A 23,178-nucleotide genomic window follows, 5' to 3' on the forward strand; every position below is an offset into this window, starting at 1 on the left:
TGCTACCTTCCTACTGGGGGGGGAGGGGGTTAATCTGGGGGTACTACCTGACTACTGGGGGGGGGCAGATTAACCCCCCTCCCCCCAGTAGGCAGGTAGTACCCCCCAAATTAACCCCCTCCTCCCCCAGTAGGAAGGTAGTACCCCAGATTAATCCCCTTCCCCCCAATAGGCAGGTTGTACCCCAGACTAAACCCCTCCCCTCCCCCCAGACCCAGTAGGCAAGTAGTTAGGGGTACTCACCCCAGTCAGAGTCACTGAAATGTAACTGACGCCACACGATGCGCACAGTCACGTGACACATCACATCACGCTCTACGGCCGGCGTTAGGATGCCCTGGGACTCAGCGTGACGTCATGTGACGCACGAACATATGAAGTCCGGACCAGAGGTGAGCCGGGGCGGGGCACAAAAGGAGCCGGAGGCAGCGACTTCAGTCTCTGCCTCCCGCTCCAGACAAGCTCTAGCACTGCTGGCCCGGCAGGCCGACAGGGCGAGCTGCCTGCTGAATGGGATAGGGAAGGAGGACAGGCAAACACAGGCTCTGCTTCGGGGCCCCGGGCTAGCTCGGGGCCCCAAGCAATTGCTTGGTTTGCCTGTCCTCTTCCGACGGGCCTGGGTATAACCAGTATGAAAAGGAAGATTGTAATTGTGCTGTATAGAGCTCTAGGGAGACCACATCTGAAATACTGTTTCGTTTTGGAGACCTCACCTACAAAAAGACATTGACAAAACAAAATGTATCCAAAGATGGGCTACAAAGATAATGGGGGGTCTCAAGCATAACATTTTTTGAAAAAAAAATCCTATAGAAACTTTTTATAGAAAAGAAGGGAAATTAGTTGTTTTACTTAGTTATTAAACACAAGAACAAGGGGGCAGATTTTATGGTCAGTTTGTGGGGAAGGATAAAACAGGCTACCTACAAATGACTACATCACCAGCAGAAGAAAGTCATAAAATCTCAGCACACAATACAGAGTTTGTAGAGAATGTGAGATCCCATAAGTTTTTTTTTTTTTATTATGTTATATTCTTTCACATAGCATCACATATTGGAAAAGCATAGGCAGAATTTTTGTCACAATCTTGCAGAAAATATAAGTTTGCCTTGACTGCATTAATATCAATTGTAAAAGATTATTAAATCCATGTTCTTTTAGTTATACCTAATTATTTGATCACCAGGATGTACAATTGTGTTAAGTGATATGAAGCATCTGTCCATGGTTTTATTAAAGGGGTATTCCAGGCCAAAACTTTTTTTTATATATCAACTGGCTCCGGAAAGTTAAACAGATTTGTAAATTACTTCTATTAAAAAATCTTAGTCCTTCCAATAGTTATTAGCTTCTGAAGTTGAGTTGTTTTTTTCTGTCTAACTGCTCTCTGATGACTAACGTCCCGGGAGCTGTGCAGTTCCTATGGGGATATTCTCCCATCATGCACAGCTCCCGGGATGTGACATCATCATTGAGCAGTTAGACAGAAAACTTCAGAAGCTAATAACTACTGGAAGGATTAAGATTTTTTAATAGAAGTAATTTACAAATCTGTTTAACTTTCCGGAGCCAGTTGATATATAAAAAAAAAAGGTTTTGGCCTGGAATACCCCTTTAAAGTAAATGGGAGGGTTTGTCATCATTTCCAAACAATCTGTATTTCATCACATAACATGGAGAGAGTTATTATAAATTAATAGAAATTATTCAAGACTTTTACCTATATATAGGAGACAATGGGCCTCATTTACTAAGCTGAAACCGACCAGTTTTTGTTTGGTTATTTTGGCGCAGATTGTCTGAGCCAGTGTGCAACAGTGTGTGCCTGAAAAATCCGACAAACCCGACATTGCATTGTGAAAAGCCAAAAAGGGGCGTGGTCTATCACAAAGGGGGCATTGCTGGCCCAAAAAGGGGCACAGTTTCCCAACCTGACAGATTTACTATTGAATTCACAGAAAATTCTGTGGATAAATGGCTGGAAATATCCACCTAGAAAAAGCTGGTCAGAAAATGTTCCCAACTTTTCCCAATGGTAAAAACCTGACACTTAGTATATGAGGCCCAATATCTTGAAATATTCATTTAGATAAATATCTATTTATGACTTAGGTTAAATTCAGAATTTAGCAATGTGTCTTTTAACAGACAGCAATGCAGTATGAGACCTCAGATAAAGACGGAAAGATAATTATAGATAAACAAATATTTCCAACCAATTTTCCAGTTTTTCTAATGCAATTATATGTATAAGTAGAGAAAATCAAAAGGATTTAGCACATAAATAAAGCAAAGATTTCCTGGTGAAAAGCACAAAAGGTCCCTATATTCAACATACTGGCTGAAAAGTTTAAAGGGGTACTCTAGGATTTGTTTTTTTATTTTATTTGACTGTGCGACTGTAGCTGTAAATTTAGTGTAGTTCATAATATATAGTGTCTGTACCTGTGTTTGTGGCTGGTCTCACAATTTTTATGTGATCTTTGCCCCAATGTTCATTTTTAGCAGCATACAAAGTAAGTGTTGTATCTGGCTTTTTCAAGGTTGCAGTGTGGCCCAATACATTACATCATTAGTCAGGTGTTGAAAGGGAGCTTGCTTGTGCTTCAATGGGTGAAGCGACTGCTGGGTGGGAGGGAGATCATTCTCTACAGGGCTGCATGGAATTGTAATTTCAAGTACAGCACACATGGAAGGAAGTTCAGCTGTGATGCAATAGGCGGGGTGACTGATGTGTGGGAGGGAGAAAAGTGACCTCGCACTTACAAACAAGGGATCCTGGGACTTGTAGTTGTAGGGAGGGAACTCCAACAGGAAATGGCCATTTCACAACAAGAAAGCAGAAGCATTATGGTGGACTCTCAACACAGACATTTAAAGGAGTACTCCGGTGGAAAACATTTTTTTTAATGGTATTTTTAAGTCAACTGGCTACAGAAAGTTAAACAGATTTGTAAATTACTTCTATACATTTTTTTAAAATCCTTTTAGTACTTATTAGCAGCTGTATACTACAGAGGAAATTCTTTTCTTTTTGGATTTATTTTCTGTCTGTCCACAGTGCTCTCTACTGACACCTCTGTCCATGCCAGGAACTGTCCAGAGCAGGAGAAAATCCCCATAACAAACCTCTCCTGCTCTGGACAGTTCCTGACATGGACAGAGGTGTCAGCAGAGAGCACTGTGGTCAGACAGAAAAGGAATTCAAAAAGAAAAGAATTTCCTCTGTAGTATACAGCTGCTAATAAATTACTTATTAACAGCTGTATACTACAGAGTAAATTCTTTTCTTTTTGAATTCCTTTTCTGGAAGGATTAAGATTTTTTTAGTAGAAGTAATTTACAAATAATTTATGGCCGGACGAAGCACACCAAGAGTGCGAAACTAGAGCTCTGTCGCCACCACTTGTCCCCCCACTCCCCTCTCTTCTGTACCCCGCATGTGAGTATGTCTCAATAAAGAAGACCCTGCAGCCACACTGGTGAGTGCCGATATTTTCATTTCTCTTCACGAATATAATTTACAAATCTGTTTAACTTTCTGGCACCAGCTAATTAAAATAAATTTTTTCCACTGGAGTACCCCTTTAACCCCTTAAAGACTTAGCGTTTTTCCGTTTTTGCATTTTCATTTTTTCCTCATCACCTGCTAAAAATCATAACGCGTTAAATTTTGCACATAAAATTCTATATGATGGCTTATTTTTTGCACCACCAATTCTACTTTGCAGTGACATTAGTCATTTTACCAAAAAATCCACGGCAAAACGGAAAAAAAATTCATTGTGCAACAAAATTGAAGAAAAAATTTCATTTTGTAACTTTTGGGGGCTTCCGTTTCTACGCAGTGCATTTTTCGGAAAAAATAACACCTTATCTTCTGTAGGTCCGTATGGTAAAAATGATACCCTACTTATATAGGTTGGATATTGTCGTACTTAGGAAAAAGATCATAACTACATGCAGGAAAAATTATACGTTTAAAATTGTCATCTTCTGACCCCTATAACTTTATTTTTCCGCTCATTTTTTGCGCCCTGTTCTGAAGTTTTTATCTGTACCATTTTTGCATTGATCGGACTTTTTGATCGCTTTTTAAAAAATTTTTGATATAAAAAGTGACCAAAAATACGCTATTTTGGAGTTTGGAATTTTTTTGCGCGGATATATTTTTATAGTTCGGACATTTATGCACGCAGCGATACCACATATGTTTATTTTTATTTACACAGGTTTTTTTTTATGGGAAAAGGGGGGTGATTCAAACTTTTATTAGGGAAGGGATTAAATGACCTTTTAACTTTTTTTTTTTTTCACTTTTTTTTTTGCAGTGTTATAGCTCCCATAAGTGGCTAGAACACTACACATACTGATCTCTTATACTGATCCCTGCAAAGCCATAGCTTTGCATGGATCAGTGAGATAGGGGCTTGATTGCTCAAGCCTGTAGCTCAGGCTTGGAGCAATCAAACCCAGATCGGACGAGACGGAGCCAGGTAAGGGGACCTCCGCTCGCATCCTAGCTGATCGGAACATTGCGATTTTATCGCGATAGTCCCGATCAGCCCGATTGAGCTGCCAGGAAGCGTTTACTTTCATTTTCAGCGCGGCAATCAATTTTGATCGCCGGGTCTGGAGGGTTAGTAGCGCGCGGCACAACGATCGGTGCCGCGTGCTGTTAGCCCAGGGTCCCAGCTATGAATAGCAGCCGGGATCGACCCGGTGTGATGCCCTGCGTGCTTAAGAGGTTAACCTCAAGACAAGCATAAATCCTTCCTAAGCATATCCATTACTGTCTGGCAGGTAAGTACTAAAGTCACCATATGTTGGATAATACCATTAAAGGGGTACTCCGGTGAAAACCTTTTTTTCTTTTAAATCAACTGGTGGCAGAAAGTTAAACATATTTGTAAATTACTTCTATAAAAAAAATCTTAATCCTTTCTGTACTTATTAGCTGCTGAATACTACAGAGGAAATTCTTTTCTTTTTGGAATGCTCTCTAATGTCATCACGAGCACAGTTCTCTCTGTTGACGTTATTATAATAATAATGCTTTATTTATTGTTGTCCTTAGTGGGATTTGAACCCAAGTCCCCAGCACTGCAAGGCAGCAGTGTTAACCACTGAGCCACCCTGCTGCCCTTAGCATACATCTGCTATGCATGGTTGCTAAAATGGACAGAGATGTCAGCAGAGAGCACTGTGCTCGTGATGTCATCAGTATTCCAAAAAGAAAGGAATTTCCTCTGTAGGAATTCAGTCAGCAGCTAATAAGTACAGGAAGGATTAAGATTTTTCAATAGAAGTAATTTACAAATATGTTTAACTTTCTGCCACCAGTTGATTTAAAAGAAAAAAGGTTTTCACTGGAGTACCCCTTTAAGTGGAAAATGGAATGGGAAAAAATATCTAAAGGGCAAATATAAAAAATTTATATATGTTAAAAATTGACAAATTTGAATATCCAAAGAGCCCTACTGTGACCAGAAGAGTTGATTGTGGCTCATCCTGCTGTCAGGAGTTCTTATGAATAGCTGTTATGGCTAAGTAAGGGAGACATCCATGAGAACAATAGCCTATGCTGCACTTTATAAACAAAAAGAAAAAAATTCCCAACGTCTTTCTTTAAAGCGAAACTGACAGCAGGGTCAGAAGCATTCGAAACAGGGTCACCCACTTTATCTACCTGTTTATCTATGTTAGTGCAGGTGACCCTGCTGTCATTTTCACTTTAATAAATAATTTGGAATAAAAGAATTGTCTATAGGAAAAGAAATCTGGTCTCTAGTAAAAAAAACAAGGAGAAAATCTACAGTTATTGTACCCAGTTGTATCTTTTTAGCATTCAATATTAGAATATTCAATTGGAAGAGCATTTAACCCCTTCCCAGTTAGCGATTTTTACCATGTTTGTAAACTACTAATCTTCTAAGAGCTATGACTGTTATTTTTTCTTCATGCAGAGCCACATGAGGATTGCTTTTAAAGACACCTATTTACCAATGAAATGTACTTCGAATCAGGAAAAAAAAATATATTTGTGGGTTGAAACTTTTCAGGGATTTAGTTTTTTGCAACCTTCACTTTACAGTAAAATTGACATGTTATCTTTATTCTGCAGATCAGTATGATTACAGTTATTTGTTTTTCTACTTCTAAAAAATCTTAAACTTATATTAAAAACTTAGAGGAGGAAAAACAGTGATACTTGAATACTGGCAGTGCACATTTTGTTCTTTACAATGATATTTCAGATTACCAGGCAAATACATAAAAATATGTACAAAATGTTTCTCAACTCACTATTTTTTCTTGCATTCAATGGCTGGATTCACAATGAACTCAGGAAGATTGATGAAACCTTCAGCTTTTTCTGCCTGTAATATAGAATTTCAGCTATTATAGCAATGGTATTATATCACTTGTTGACATAAGGTAAATGTATTTGCGTTTTATTTAGTTTCATTGTCAACATATAATGAAATAATTATAAAATGTCCAAAAAACTGCTCAACTATTTACCCAATACCATACCATATGTATAAAGCACCAGTATATTGTGTAACATACTCTTGCTATACCTAAAAGGAAAACATTTTATCTTATGATTAAATTGAAGAGGCAGCACAAAATCAAATAACATAGGCTGGGGGTAACTAGACAGACTTAGTTAGGGTACGTTCACACGTACATGATCCTGTGCAGATTTGATGAGCCTGATTTTCTGCTATAGATTTCAATGTAAACTCAATGACTGAACACCGTTTTTAATCTGCAGTTACAAATCCTGCGCATCAAATCTGTGCAGGATCCTGTATGTGTGAACGTACCCCCAAAAATTTAAAAGTGAAGGGAAAAACAGTGCAGAAAAACAGTGCAAGTGATCCAGAAGTCAATAGAGTCATTCAATAGGTTAGAAAAAAGAGCAGAAAATAATTTCTCATTGGAGGAATTTTGTTTCATTTGAGGGACATTTTTAAGATTATTCTTGTTATAACTGTCATGGAAACTTGGAGTGGTGGACTTTCATCCAACTCCTACATGCAGTAAAAAGTGGAATAGATATCCTCCCCCCCCCCCCCCCCCCACTTGGAACATGGTGCAGACTCATGTTTCTTTTTATTGCTTCTCCTTTAGAGAGAGAGAGGCTTGATGATTGAAAAACAAACAAACATATAACAATCTTCTTTTTTGGAACTTTAAAATACAAGACTTTTCTTAAAATTACTCTTTAACATCAGGTTCTTGGGGGGGGGGGGGGGTAATGGCTTTAGTGTAGAATACGCCTTCAGAGAGTCTTTCTATAAGATGGTTCTAGACAGCCTAGCTCTAACTAAGAGGTTTCTAGAGATTGCAGGCTCTAGGCAGTAACAAGATCCAACAGCTAACCATCCTTCTATAAACAAGGAGCCACCTTTTACCTTTTTCATGGACTTTACCACAAGGTCTGTTAACCAAACAAATAAATTGTGGTTTCTTCTAAGCAATTGACGCCTAGAAGACTTTTTGATTTCTGTTGAACTAGGGATCTGTCCTCCCACAGGGGATTTCTCATTCTCGCAGACTTGGCTCACAGACCAAACAAGCTGTAGGCATATGCTTACATGACACCAAGGCAAATGCAGGGATAGTAGCGCTATAGATAAAATACCGGGGGTTCAAGGCGCAGTCTGCAGTGATGAATGACAATCCAGTTGTAGTATTGTGCAGTAGGTTCTTTTATTAAGCCAACATCATTTATTAAGCCAAGCGTTTTGGGATGGCACATCCTTTTCTCAATGAACATTGGCTTTCCCATGGGAAGCGCTGCCTCTTTTTCTCCATAGTGCCATGACACCAAAGTAAATAAGTCTTCTGACTCCCTTTGGCCCAATCTTTCATAATTCCCCTTTGCTATTGGCAATCTTCCTCCGCACTGACCAGGCGCAACCTTAGCAGTCCTTGTTACCCTTCTTCCCTGTTCTGACACTTTTCCAGCATAGAAGGACAGTGAAGTCACTTCTCTGCATTTCTAGCAATGCCGTGCTTTTGCTGACTCTGCTGCCTCCCAATGGCACCCAAAAAGTGACACTGCATATTATGTCAACACCTTATGGGCAACCAGCTTCAAGAAGAAGGTACCTACATTAAAATTGCTGCCAAGAACAATATTCTCTCCACCATTGCAAGGCAAGGGATAGTGCTACCACTACACATGGTTCTTTAGGATCTCTCTGGGGCACAGAAGAGACACTTACCCTACCAAAATAAAACACTTGTTAAAATGTTTTACATAGCCTGGTATACACCTACACCCCCCCCTGCAGTCTCCCCTGGGTAAATGCTCACTGTACCCCTTATGACATTCCATCAGGGGTGTAGTTTCTATTTGGGGTCACATGTGGGGGAGGTTCCTTGTTCTGGCACTATGGTGGCTTTGTAAACACACGTCGCCTTCAATACCGGACAAATTTTCTCTCCAAAAGCCCAATGGCACTCCTTCTCTTCTGAGAATTGTAGTTCGCCCGTAGAGCAATTTACATCCACATATGGGGTATTTATATACTCAGAAGAAATGGGGTTACAAATTTTTCCTATTTTCCCTTGTGAAAATGAAAACATTTTGGGTAACACCAGCATTTTTTTTTCATACTGTGAGAAAACAGTGGCCAGACTTTTCAAAGAACACCGACATGTAGCTTCTGATTTAAGATGGCAAGTGATCGAGAAGGTGAAGGTGAACAGTAATGTGGATGTTAATAGAAAGAATTTGCTGAAAAGGGAAACATTTTGGATTGTAGAGCTAGAATCTTTGGAACCGAAAGGGCTGAATGAAAACTGAAATTTCAAGGTCTATTGTAATAGTGGATTTGAGTGTGATAGCAGGTATGCGCAGTGCGTAAAGAGTTAACGACTAAACTGAGTCCAGCCGCTACCATTCTTAAACCCACTTATGTTTCAAGCCTGTGCACATGACTAAAGGGGCGTGCCCCTGAAACGTAGCACGGCAGGTTTGTTCTCGTGTCTCTCTCCCTCTGAGCGAGGTATGTTGTTTTTACATCTTGCACAGTTAATATTGGCACTCATATGTCTTAATACTTTGCATACATGAATATATCATAAAGATTGTTGAATAAATATGTGAAGGAAAATTATCCAAACATCGTTATGGACATTATGCTTCATTAACCTGTCTGCAGCCTGAACACCATGATCTACTGAGTTTACGCATGTGTTATTTGGGTCCGTGGAGCCTGTTGGTCAGAGGTGTTTACCCACAATTGTGTACATAGTGAAGTGCAGTGGTGGTGACTATGATGTTTTAAGATCCCAGACAATTGCATACCAAACTTAGCTTAAACAGCTTTAATTTACTTAGCACTTCAGTAGCCGGGAATCTGGGAAGGTGAGTATAGTTTTCTCCCCTTCCAAAGCATATTTATTTATGAAAAAATTCCCTGGACTACCCCTTTAACAGTTACAATGCATTCAAGGTGGCACTGTTTAACATTTCTGAAGGAATCTTCTACAAAATATAACATTTATAACAAGTGCATTGTGTCCCTGTTAATTTCTCTGAAGTCCCTTCCCAGGATTGTGTTACTTCATGCTTAGCATCCATTTCTCACACATAGGACAGAAGAATATTCCATACACAATAGGTCTTAACTGCCCAACAGTATCACATACTCCTAATCTTCATTCTATGACAAACCAGGACACACATCTGCCTCAGGATAACAAGAACTATGATGCAAATACCAGCTTAAACATCCCTAAACTGGACCCCTTAACAACCCCCAACAAGTTCTACCTACAGCATCTGACAACACAGCAACATTTCTCTGAACATTTCTTAAATGATTTTGCATAAATTAATAGTACAATTTAATATAAAGGCTTCTTGTCTGCCTCCCACCCAAAACAAAATACTTTCATTCAACTAGAAAAAACAGCTCTATTCTGTATTGTCGTTACAAGAGGGACCAAAAGAAAACAAAGACTGTGAGAATGCAATGAGTGTACAATAAACTGAATTAGTTCCTACCCCAGTGTTTGATATACAGCTTAGATTGTTCAGAATGGCTCTTTAAGAAAATCTGTCAGGTTCTTAAATGTATCGGGGGAGGTTTGAAAGGTTAGCTAGCGTGACTGGAGCCACCGGTCTGGGTCTACTAGTGACTAAATAGCAGTCATTTGCATACAAGTAGAATTTTTTTTTTTTTTTTTAGCCCTTTGCCATATCGCAATAAGCATTAGAGAAAAGCATCAGAACACTGTTTGTGTCCTGGGGCTGGTGTGTTGTGCACTTGTATCAAAACAAGACTAAAGTATTATAAGAATGATAGTTACATAGTTTATATGGTTGAACAAAAAGTCCATCAAGTTCAACCTATATCTCTATTGTGTCCCTACTGTGTTGATCCAGAAGAAGGCAAATACCCTTATGAAGCTGATGCCAATGGCCCAATAACAGAGGAAAAATTCCTTCTCAACTCCAATATGGTAATCAGAATAAATTTCTGGATCAACATTCTATCCACATAAATCTAGTATCCATATCTTATAATATTATAGTTTATTGAGTCAGGCATCACAAAATCATGTAGGAGAGAGTTTTATAGTCTCATTGAACTTGTAGTGAAGAATCTCTGTGATGATGATAATGAAACCTCTTTTCTTTTAAATTAGTGTTTACCAAGCGTGGCCCACAAGTACCCTCAACAGGTCATGTTTTCAGGATTTCCTTAGTCTTTCCCAGTTGATATAATTATGTTCAGTGACTTCATATCCCGTCCTCATATATTGTTGTCATATCCCGACCTCCTATCTCGTCATCCTATCCCGACCTCCTATCCCGGCCTCCTATCTCGGCCTCCTTTCCCGTCCTCATATCTCGACCTCCTTTCCCATCCTCCTATCTTGACCTCCTTTCCCGTCCTCCTATCCCGTCCTCCTATCTCGACCTCCTTTCCCGTCCTCCTATCTTGACCTCCTTTCCCGTCCTCCTATCCCGTCCTCCTTTCCCGTCCTTCTTTCCCATCCTCCTTTCCCGTCCTCCTTTCCCTTCCTCATATCTCGACCTCCTTTCCCGTCCTCCTATCTTGTCCTCCTATCCAGTCCATCTATACCATCCTCCTATCCCGTCGTCCTATCCCGTCCTCCTATCCCATCATCCTATCCCGTCCTCCTATCTCAACCTCCTATCCCGTCCTCCTATCTCAACCTTCTATCCCGTCCTCCTATCTCATCCTCCTATCCCGACCTCCTATCCCCTCCTCCTATCTCGAGCTCCTATCCAGACCTCCTATCCCCACCTCCAATCCCGTCCTCCTATCCCGACCTCCTATCCCGGTCCTCCTATCGCGTCTTCCTATGTCAACCTCCTATACCGACCAGTAATATGTGTACCAGTTATTGAAATATCTCCAGCCGTACCGAAGTTATCTGGGAACATACATTTCCCATTGATTTGCATGGGACTTTACACAAAAACCCTGACCCTCACAAATGGGGGTAGTTAAGGGTTAAATTAACTATCCTATATTTTTAGTGGACATATAAGTAACATGTGACCAAGTATTATCGAAATTTCTCAAGCCGTTTGGAAGTTATGCAGTAACATATATTTACCATTGACTTGTATGGGACTTTAAACATAAACCCCACCCCTGGCAAATGGGGGTGAGTAAGGGATAAATCACCTATCCTATGTTTGTTGTTGACATATAAGTAACATGTGTGCCAAGTTTCATGTTAATATCTTTAGCCGTTTGGACGTGATGCTGGAACATACACACATACACACACACACACACACGTTGAGTTTTATATATATAGATTTTTCTGTCCAAGCCTCCAGCTTCCCCAGATCCCTCTGTAATATTATATTATCCTCCTCTGTGGTGATCACCTTACCCAGTTTAGTGTCATCTACAAATTCTGAAATTCCACTCTGCAATTCTCTACAAGTTCATTAATAAACATATTGGAAATAAGTGGACCCAGTACTGACCTCTGTGTTACTCCACTTGTAACTGTCACCCAACCAGAGGAAATTCCATTGATACCCACCCTCTGCCATTTAGATATATTCTCCCCTAGTCCCAGCACCCTGATTTTACTAACCTTTTGTGTGGCACAGTAGGAAATGCCTTAGAGAAGTCCAGCTATACAACATCCACAGCCATCAAGCTACTCCAGAATAACATATCTCAGAAAACCCTTTTAACCCCTTAAGGACTATGGGTTTTTCCGTTTTTGCACTTTTGTTTTCATCTCATAATCTTCTAAAAATCCTAATTCTTTAAATTTTGCACCTACAGAATCATATGAGGGCTTATTTTTTGCGCCACAAATTGTACTTTGTAATTACATCAATCATTTCACCACATAATTTACACAAACCCAGAAAAAAATATTTGTGAGGCAAATTGGAAAAAAACGCCATTTTGTAACTTTTCGGTAAAAAATTACACTATATATTTATTCTGTAGGTCCATGCGGTTACAATGATACCCAATTTATATAGGTTTTTCTTTATTTCACTACTTTAAAAAAAATTATAACTACATGCACCAAAATTTAAATTGTCATCTTCTGACCCCTATAACTTTTTTAATTTCCTTACACGGGTTGGTATGAGGGCCCATTTGTTGCGCTGTGATCTGAAGTTTTTATTGGTACCATGATTGTTTTGATCAGACTTTTTTGATAACTTTTTAGCCTGCATAAATTAGTTCAGCTTTCAGGTGCTCCGGTGGGCTGGAAAAGGTGGATACAGTCCTAGTAGAGAGTCTCCTAGGACTGTATCCACCTTTTCCAGCCCACCGGAGCACCTGAAAGCTGAGCTAATTTATGCAGGCTAAAGTCAACAACTGCTGAGCCAAGAAGTTCGTGATGAATTGAATTACTGTAACTTCGCTCATCTCTAAAAGTGACCAAAAAGACGCAATTTAGGAATTTTTTTATGTGTACGCCATTGACTGTGCTGTTTAATTAACATTATATTTTTATAGTTTGGACATTTATGCACGTGGTGATACCACATATGTTTATTTTTATTTTTGTTTACATATTTAGTTATTTTTTATGGGAAAAGGGGGGTGATTCAAACTTTTATTTAGGAAGGGGTTAAATCACATTTATTCACTTTTTTGCCATAGCATAGCATTGATCAGTGTAATCTGCACAGCCTGGATCTCAAGCTTAGAGCAATCAAACGATGATCGGACAGCGTGTAGCGAGGTAAGGCGCCTCCCGCTGTCATCTCAGCTGTTTGGGATGCCGTGATTTCACTGCGGCAGTCCCGAACAGCTCTGCTGAGCAAACCGGCATTGAGTTCTCCTGTTCTCCTTTGATCGGCGATGTCCGGTATTAGCTGCAGGTCCCGGTTGCTGATAGCAACCGGGACCCAGCAGATACGAAGCACACTGAGCTTCTGAGCGCGCTTCACATTACGGGAGCCGGCCACGGACGTAAATATAAGTCCAAGGTGGTTAAGGGGTTAAAATTTTAAACCCCTTTTTTAATATTGGCACCACATTTATTAAGCGCCTGTCCTGTAAAACAATCCCTGACATTATAGATTCTTTAAATATAAGAAATAAAGGTCTATCTAGTTCTTAATTCCTGTAAAAAATGCATGCCATCTGAGCCCAGTGACTAGTCTGTTTTAATGTTAATAAGGCAGCACCACTTTTTGTTGGGTTAGACAGGTAAGATTTGCTTGAGAATTTACATAATCCCTTCTCATGTCATCTGACATTGGATTTTGCTCTGTACAGCAAAAAAGGCATTTAGTAGATTGGCCTTTTCCTCATCTTCCTCCACCATTACACCCAGATTATTTATTCTTATTTAGTTTCTCCCCACTACCATGTTTCAGTAGTATGAATGCTTTTCTTTTATAATTTATCACATTCATGGCTGTCTGGTTAACCACAGTGGTTTTCTCCCATTTCTAACACATTTATTCCCATAGGGTATGTGTCGTTCACAAGATCTCTTCAGAATGCTCTTATAAATGCCCCTAATGCTCGCAACAGTGTCTCATTATTTTCAATTTAATTTTGCTGCCCTGGGAAAATTGTGGAAGTTACGCAGCAAAATTCTGGTCGGTGGAACAGATGTCTGCCCAAAGCTTGAACAGCCTCAGACTGCATTGCCATCTATAGAGATGGCAATGTGCGCAGTCCTGCCCCCAATGATTTTGGAACCGCCTGCTTCAGACAGCAGTGTGGACAAGACCTTATAATTTAGGTGCAATTGAGGTTGGTGAGAATAATGTGTCTGCTAAAGTTTCCCTTTAATTTTAACTGAATGACTAACGGACAAGAAACTTGTAAAAAAAAACAAAAACAAAACTGAATCAAGCATGTAAATTGATTTAAATATGACACATTTTTTAATGTTCATTGGACATTTAACAACTCAAAAATGTGCAGAAATAGAAAATCTGATATGTGAAATGACAATAGTCTATAATCCAGTGATCCAGAATTTAGATTTTGCCTTTAACATAATGCAATGCTTTATGTCAGTTACTTAGCAACAAAATGTCATGGGTTCTTGTGGCATTTTGCATCATTGAATGTTTTTCTTTCTTCCACTTCTGTGATCAACTGCCTGCACTTCTATGATTATCACTTTTTCCATATAGTCTTAAGAGCTTTGCTGAAGGCATTTTCATGACTTGTACAAATTGAAGACACAGACGCCACTGAGAGGTTGTTGCTGATGAAAACAAATTTGGCTTTCTAAAATGTGAAGCTTTATAGAAAAGACAACTGTATCAAAACAGCATATATACAGATACTGCATTTTAAGTAAGATGTAGAACTTCAGTGCACTGTATAAAGGTTTCTATGTGACAGGCTTCTTGCTATGTCAATAGACTAAAAGTCGAATCTGTGCATCTATCTTGCATAAACTATAAAGATCTTTTCACTTGATGAAAACAGCAAAAGCATCCAACAAGTACAGTGATGGCCGTAAATGTTGGCACCCCTGAAATTTTTCTAGAAAATAAAGTATTTCTCACAGAAAAGGATTGCAGTAGCACATGTTTTGCTATACACATATTTCCTTTGTCTGTATTTGAACTAAACCAGAAAAGGGAGGAAAAAAAGCAAATTGGACATAATGTCACACCAAACTCCAAAAATGTGCTGGAAAAAATTATTGGCACCCTTAACTTAATATTTGGTTGCACACCCTTTGGAAAAAAATACCGAGATCAGTAGCTTCCTATAAATATCAATACGCTTCTTACTCCTCTCAGCAGGAATGTTGGACCACTCTTCCTTTGCAAGCTGCTCCAAATCTCTCTTATTGGAAGGGCGCCTTTTTTCCCAACAGCAATTTTAACATCTCTCCACAGGTGTTCAATGGGATTTAGATCTGGACTCATTGCTGGCCACTTTAGAACTCTCCAGCGCTTTGTTACAATCCATTTCTGGGTGCTTTTTGACGTATGTTTGGGGTCATTGTCCTGCTGGAAGACCCAAGATCTTGGATGCAAATCCAGCTTTCTGACACTCGGCTGTACAGTGTGACCCAAAATCCGTTGGTAATCCTCAGATTTCATGATGCCTTGCACACATTCAAGGCACCCAGTGGGAGAGGCAGCAAAACAACCCCAAAACATCATTGTACCTCCACCATATTTCACTGTAGGTACTGTGTTATTTTCTTTGTAGGCCTCATTCCATTTTCAGTAAACAGTAGAATGATGTGCTTTACCAAAAAGCTCTATCTTGGTCTCATCTGTCCACAAGACATTTTCCCAGAAGGATTTTGGCTTACTCAAGTTCATTTTGGCAAAATGTAGTCTTGTCTTTTTATGTCTCTGTGTCAGCAGTGGGGTCCTCCTGGGTCTCCTGCCATAGCGTTTCATTTCATTTAAGTGTCAACAGATAGTTCGCGCTGACACTGATGCTCCCTGAGCCTGCAGGACAGCTTTGATATCTTTGGAACCTGTTTGGAGCTGCTTATCCACCATCCGATAATGTTGCGCACTGTGGACAAAGGCAAATCTAGATCTCTGGAGATGGACTTGTAACCTTGAGATTGTTGATATTGTTCCACAATTTTGGTTCTCAAGTCCTCAGACGGTTCTCTTCTCCTCTTTCTGTTGTCCATGCTTAGTGTGGCACACATAGACACACAATGCAAAGACTAAGTGAACTTCTCTCCTTTTTATCTGCTTTCAGGTATGAATTTTATATTGCCTATACCTGTTACTTGCCCCAGGTGAGTTTAAAGGAGCATTACATGCTTGAAACAATCTTATTTTTCCACAATTTTGAAAGGGTGCCAATATTGTCCAGCCCATTTTTGGAGTTTGGTGTAACATAACATAAGTTTAGTTCCATCCGTATAGCAAAACATGTGTTACTGCAATCCTTTTCTGTGAGAAATTCTTCATTTTCTAGAAAAATTTCAGGGGTGCCAACATTTACGGCCACGACTGTATGTGGACACCTGACCATCACATCTATATGATATTGTTAGAGTTCCTGTACCAAACCATGGTCATTAATATTTAGTTGGGCCAACTTATGCAACTAAAACAGCTCCCACTCTTCTAGGAAAGTGCTCTTAATATTTTGCTGTGCGTCTGAGGTAAATATGGCATTTTAGCCAATGAAGCATTTATGAGCTCAATGGTTTGGGACGTGAAGATGTGGCTTGCAATGGGTGTTCCAATTCATTCCCAATTTAGTCCCTGGTCTTTCTGCTGCCTCGGCCAAACAATAAAATGCTCCCAAAAAAAAAAATTGTATAAACATTTCTCTCCTCTTGACCCAGAACAAAAGATGCAATCCTTCAGCAATCACAAATCCTTTGTTTCGGTTATACAACAAGCCATAAAACATTGCAAAGAATGAACCACCCTGTTATCAGTCTTTGGCCGTTTTGCATTTCTCATGCATGGGCCAAGCCTTAACAATGCGTAAGTAATGCAAAACAGCTGTAGGCTGCAAGGAGGGTGGTGTGTCCCCACAATAATTTATGGCTAGTTATATACCTGAAATGAAGTATCCATAGAGGTGAGTGCTGTAATGTGAACTGACTTCTATTTTCAAGCTGAGCACCTAATAGATCTGATGTTGCTATCTATGTGCTGGTGGATACCAGTGTTTTAACGTCATACAGTGTACAATTAACCCCAAATAATTTACATCTATGTCATATTCTGGATGTAGCCCCCGTAGAATCAATAATATGAGCTACTAAGCCCTAATTCTCACACTGCAGATTTGTTCAATATTCTATAGCCAAAATCTGGACTGGTTTCTGCAAATAAAAACACAATATATATTTCTGTATACTTCCCTTGTGTTTAGGATCTGATCCTTATTTTGTCTTTGGAACACTCATGCAAAATACTGACCAAAATTAGCAGTGTGTGAATAAGGCCTAAGGCTAAGTATTTTCAGGTAAATTTCTTTTGTAAAAATGTGTCTGCAAAATTGCATAAAAATTGCATCCTTTTTTTTAACATTGATGTGCTCTGTGTAAGTTTATGGGAAAGTGTTGGTCTGTGTACAAAGTATGTGAAAAAAACAACATATTTTTTCAATCCGTGTAAATAGTAAATAAGTGACTTATTTACACAGTTAAAAAAATGTCTTTTTTTTTTTTTTTTACATATTGTGTATGAATGTGAAAGTAGTAAAACATAAAAAATATAAGTATATTTGCTCAAGTCAAAATCATACTGACCTGTAGAGTAAAGGTAACATAATTTTTATGCTGCATTGTGAACACAAAAAAATCCTGGTGGATTTGCATTTTTTTTTTTTTACACTCTCCTTTAGTAAAAGATATTTCATAAGTTACTTATTGGCGTATAACACGCATTTTTTAGGCAAAAATTTTTAGCCTAAAGTCTATCTGCGTGTTATACGCCGATAAGCCATTGCAGTTCAATGATTTAATGCGGGCTCTTTAAATCAATGAACTGCAGTGGCTTTTGCAGGTGCAGAGACCTGCTGTTGCTGCCGGCTTCTCTGCCCAGCGGCACCGATAGCCAGGGGGAGAGAAGGGGCAGCGGCGCCGATAGCAGGGGGAGAGAAGCGGCGTCAGCAGGGCTCTAGACCCCAGGAAAGGCAGGGCAGAGAAGCCGGCAGCGACGGCCTCTCTCCCCCTGCCTTTCCTGGGGGCTTCTACGGGGTCAGAAACAGTGTATCGGGGTATACACATGCACACACACGCACCCTCATTTTACCAAGGATATTTGGGTAAAAAACTTTTTTTACCCAAATATCCTTGGTAAAATTAGGGTGCGTGTTATAGGCTGGTGCGTGGTATACCCCGATAAATACGGTACATGTTGCTTAAAATGGTATCAATGAAAATGACAACCTACAAAACCTACAAAAAAATAAGCCCTCATAAAGCTATGGTGACTGAAAAATGATAGTTATAGCTCATTGAATATGATTGACCGCAAAGTCCTATGCACTCCTGTGAGAGACCACGTAGTATGGCAGATAAGAACCATTCGGCCCATCTAGTCTGTCCAATATTCGGAATACTATCAATAGTCTCTTGCATTATCTTATATGAAAAATAGCCTTTTGCCTATCCCATGCATGCGTAAACTTCTTCACTGTATTTGCAGCTACCACTACTCTCTCAGTAAAGTAATACATCTTCATGTGACAGGGTGATCTGTCGCAAAGACCGGGATCGCAGAACAGTGTGTTGTATTCCTGGCGCTCAAGTTCGGCACATCATTTTTCCAAAGCATTTGATACGGTGCCAAAAAAAAGTTTGGTGCATAAAAATGAGAATGCTTGGACTGTGGGAAAATGTGGGTAAGTAACTGACTCAGTGATAGGAAACAGAGGGTGGTTATTAATGGTACTTATTCTGATTGGGTGACTGTTGCAAGTGGGGTACCACAGGGGTCAGTCTTGGGTCCTGTTCTATTTAATATATTTATTAATGACCTTGTAGAGGGGTTAAATAGTAAAGTAGCAATCTTTGCAGATGATACTAAACTCTATAAAGCGGTAGACACTATAGAGGACAGTGCACTGTTACAAATGGATCTTGATAGGTTGGAGGTTTGGGCTGGGAAGTGGCAGATGAGGTTCAACACTGATAAATGTAAGGTAATGCACATGGGGAAGAAAAATCTGGGCTGGGATTATGTATTAAATGGGAGAACACTTGGGACGACTGATGTGGAAAAAAAAAAGGACTTAGGAGTCTATGTTAATAGTAAATTTAGCTGTAGTGACCAGTGTTGGGCAGCTGCTGCAAAGGCAAATAAAATCATGGGGTGCATCAATCTGGGCATAGATGCCCACGACAAGGAAATAATTCTACCGCTGTACAAATCACTAGTCAGATCACACACTGAATACTGTGTATAGTACTGGGCATCAGTGTACAAGAAAGATATAGTGGAGCTGGAGAGGGTTCAAAGACTGGCAACCAGAGTAATACGGGGAATGGAAGGACTACAGTACCCAGAAAGATTATCAGAGTTAGGGTTATTTAGTTTAGAATAAGAAGGCTTAGGGGAGACCAAATAACTATGTATAAATATATCAGGGGCATTACAGAGATCTCCCCCATGATCTATTTATACCCAGGCAGGGCCGGTTTTAGGCTTAGCATGGCCCTAGGAAAAATCAAAAGAGGGGCCCCAAAAGTCGTAATAGTGCACTAACCAGATTTGCACATTTTTGGTCACTTCAAATAACATAAAAAATATCTAAAAAGAAATTGAAAAGTCCCATCAAAACAAAAATGGTACCGATAAAAACTACAGGATAGAATGCTACAATCTTATGCAACACTCATGGGTGATATCATAGGGGTATGGTACTATTAAACAATGCAGCAACTTATATATGGGCCTCAGGTGCAAATGATAATGCCACCTCAGGTTACACACGGTAAATCCACACATATACTGAACTACCAATTATACAGCATAACAGATGTCACAATGTATGTGGACATATACCGGACTACAAATATATGCAAAAGAAAAAAGCTAACTAATATGGTAGCAGTGGCGTACCAAGGGGGGGGGGGGGGCCGTACCGCCCCTGGTGCCACTCTCAAGGGGGGTGCCAGGGGCGGACTGACCCGCTGCCGCCGCTGCTGAGGTCCGGGACACTCGTCCCAGATCCCCAGCAGACAGCGCTACATTCTCCTGTATGCGCGATAGACGCACATACAGGAGAAGGCGTCCCCTCTGTGTGAGCCGCATCTGCATCTACACAGAGGAGACGTGACCTCCGTCCCCACGCAGCACGCAGTACAGGCGCCGGTGACGTCACTCATCGGCGCCTGTACTGTGGAGGGGAGAAGATGCGGGCCCTGCTGCTGAGGAGATCGCTGCGTGGGACGTCAGGTGAGCATCCTTTTTTTTTTTTCTTTGCATATACCTACAGGGAAGGGGGGGGGGGGGTGCTCTGCATTTACCTATATGGAAGGGGGGGGGGGAGTGCTCTGCATTTACCTATATGGAAGGGGGGGGAGAGGGGGGGTGCTCTGCATTTACCTATAGGGAAGGGGGGGAGAGGGGGGGTGCTCTGCATTTACCTATAGGAAAGGGGGTAGAGGGGGGGTGCTCTGCATTTACCTATAGGGTAGGGGGGAGGGGGGGAGAGGGGGGGTGCTCTGTATTTACCTATAGGGAAGGGGGGGAGAGGGGGGGTGCTCTGCATTTACCTATAGGGAAGGGGGGAGGGGGGGGAGAGGGGGGTGCTCTGTATTTACCTATAGGGAAGGGGGAGAGAGGGGGGGGGTGCTCTGCATTTACCTATAGGGAAGGGGGGGAGAGGGGGGGTGCTCTGCATTTACCTATAGGAAAGGGGGGAGAGGGGGGGTGCTCTGCATTTACCTATAGGGTAGGGGGGAGGGGGGGTGCTCTGTATTTACCTATAGGGAAGGGGGGGGGGGGGAGAGGGGGGGTGCTCTGCATTTACCTATAGGGAAGGGGGGAGGGGGGGGGAGAGGGGGGGTGCTCTGTATTTACCTATAGGGAAGGGGGGGAGAGGGGGGGTGCTCTGCATTTACCTATAGGGAAGGGGGGAGAGGGAGGGGGTGCTCTGCATTTACCTATAGGGAAGGGGGGGTGCTCTGCATTTACGTAAAGGGAAGGGGGGGAGAGGGGGGGGTTCTCTCCATTTACCTAGAGGGACGGGGGGGGGGTGCTCTGCATTTACCTATAGGGAAGGGGGGAGGGGGGGTGCTCTGCATTTACCTATAGGGAGGGGGGGTGCTCTGCATTTACCTATAGGGAAGGGGGGGAGAGGGGGGGTGCTCTGCATTTACCTAAAGGGAAGGAGGGGGAGAGGGGGGGTGCTCTCCATTTACCTATAGGGGAGAGGGGGGGGTACTGTGCATTTACCTATAGGGAAGGGGGGAGAGGGGGGCTGCTCTGCGTATACCTAGGGCTGGGCGGTATGACCATATATGTGTATCACGGTATTTTTTTTAACTTACGGCGGTTCCACGGTATATAACGGTATTCCCCCCCCACCAAAATCATGTGACCCGCCAGCGCTATTCTGCTCCCCCCAATTAATGATCAGCCCAGCGGGGTACTACTCACATATGTCAAGCACTGCCCTTCTCCTCTTTGTTGGGGGCCTCCGGCGATGGAACTCACTGTACGCCAGTGGTCTCCAACCTGCGGACCTCCAGTTGTTGCAAAACTACAACTCCCAGCATGGCTGTCCGGGCATGCTGGGAGTTGTAGTTTTTCAACAGCTGGAGGTCCGCAGGTTTGAGACCACTGCTGTACGCTGTATACCTATGCCCGGGCTGCAAAAGATACAGAAAATAAACTTAACTCACCCACGTCGGCCGCACGCTGGGGACGGGAACGCCGGACAGCCGTCAGCCTATCACCGGCCAGAGCGATGCCCCGACCCTGCCAGTGATAGGCTGAGCCCACTGTCATGTAAGAAGCCGGCTGACGGCTGTCCGGCGTTCCCGTCCCCAGCGTGCGGCCGACGTGGGTGAGTTAAGTTTATTTTCTGTATCTTTTGCAGCCCGGGCATAGGTATACAGCATACAGCAGTGGTCTCAAACCTGCGGACCTCCAGCTGTTGCAAAACTACAACTCCCAGCATGCCCGGACAGCCATGCTGGGAGTTGTAGTTTTGCAACAACTGGAGGTCCGCAGGTTGGAGACCACTGGCGTACAGAGAGTTCCATCACCGGCTGTCCGGGAATGCTGGGAGTTGTAGTTTTGCAACATCTGGAGGTCTGCAGGTTGGAGACCACTGGCGTTCAGTATAGAGTTCCGGCGCCCGGCGGCCCCCAACAAAGAGGAGGAGGGCAGTGCTTGACATATGTGAGTAGTACCCCGCTGGGCTGATCATTAATTGGGGGGAGCAGAACAGTGCTGGCGGGTCACATAGGATTAGTTCCCCGATGTGGGGACAGCGCTGTGCTATGCTGATAATACATTCCCGAGGGGGAGGGGCTCAACCGGTATTGCGGTATGGGGGAAAATCCATATCGTGCAGCCCAAAAAATTTGGTATTCGGTATGAACCAGTATACCGCCCAGCCCTAAATATACCTATGGGAAAGAGGGGGGGGGGGTGTAGCTCTGCATATACCTATGGGAAAGAGGGGTGGGGGGGGTGTAGCTCTGCATATACCTATGGGAAAGAGGGGGGTGTAACTCTGCATATACCTATGGGAAAGAGGGGGGGGTGTAACTCTGCATATACCTATGGGAAAGAGGGGGTTACCTGGCTACCTACCTACCTGCCCTTTTACTGTGCAGGACACCAAGGAGGGCATTATTACAGTTTGTGGGCCTATAGATGGGAAGATTGTGTAGAGGAGGGCACTGAAAATATGCAGAGTCTGACATGTTTTTCCTGCAGATGTTAAGAGATCCACATGGAGGTCTTATCCGGACGGAGAAGAAAAGGAAAGAGGACGCTGCTGATCAGAAAAGATGTAATTGTGAGTCCCAAAATGTAACTGTAATCACTTATATGGCATATACATCCTGTGTACAGCTGATATCTACCGCCATATGGTCCTGTATATAATCACTTATATTGTATACAGATCCTTTATAGTATACTGGTCTGTGTATAGTGGTATTATTCAGTACAGTATGGCAGTATTATCCAGTTATTGTGTGGTGGTATATATTTACTCCTTGTATACCAGTATTATTGGTCATGGAAAT

The 23,178-nt window shown here is 41.7% G+C and overlaps 1 protein-coding gene across 4 annotated transcripts in view; it reads right to left on the reverse strand.

Annotated features, from left to right (window-relative positions):
• Positions 1 to 23,178, reverse strand: part of IPCEF1 (interaction protein for cytohesin exchange factors 1) — a 217,152-nt gene that overhangs the window by 31,979 nt on the left and 161,995 nt on the right. For all 4 annotated transcript variants that reach the window (XM_056567041.1, XM_056567039.1, XM_056567038.1 and 1 more), the window contains one exon: positions 6,310 to 6,383. In XM_056567041.1, the coding sequence (XP_056423016.1) occupies positions 6,310 to 6,383 (74 nt within the window). The remainder of the gene's footprint in view (positions 1 to 6,309; positions 6,384 to 23,178) is intronic.

The sequence above is a fragment of the Hyla sarda genome, chromosome 3, assembly GCF_029499605.1.
Source record: "Hyla sarda isolate aHylSar1 chromosome 3, aHylSar1.hap1, whole genome shotgun sequence".
Classification (NCBI taxonomy): Eukaryota; Metazoa; Chordata; class Amphibia; order Anura; family Hylidae; genus Hyla; species Hyla sarda.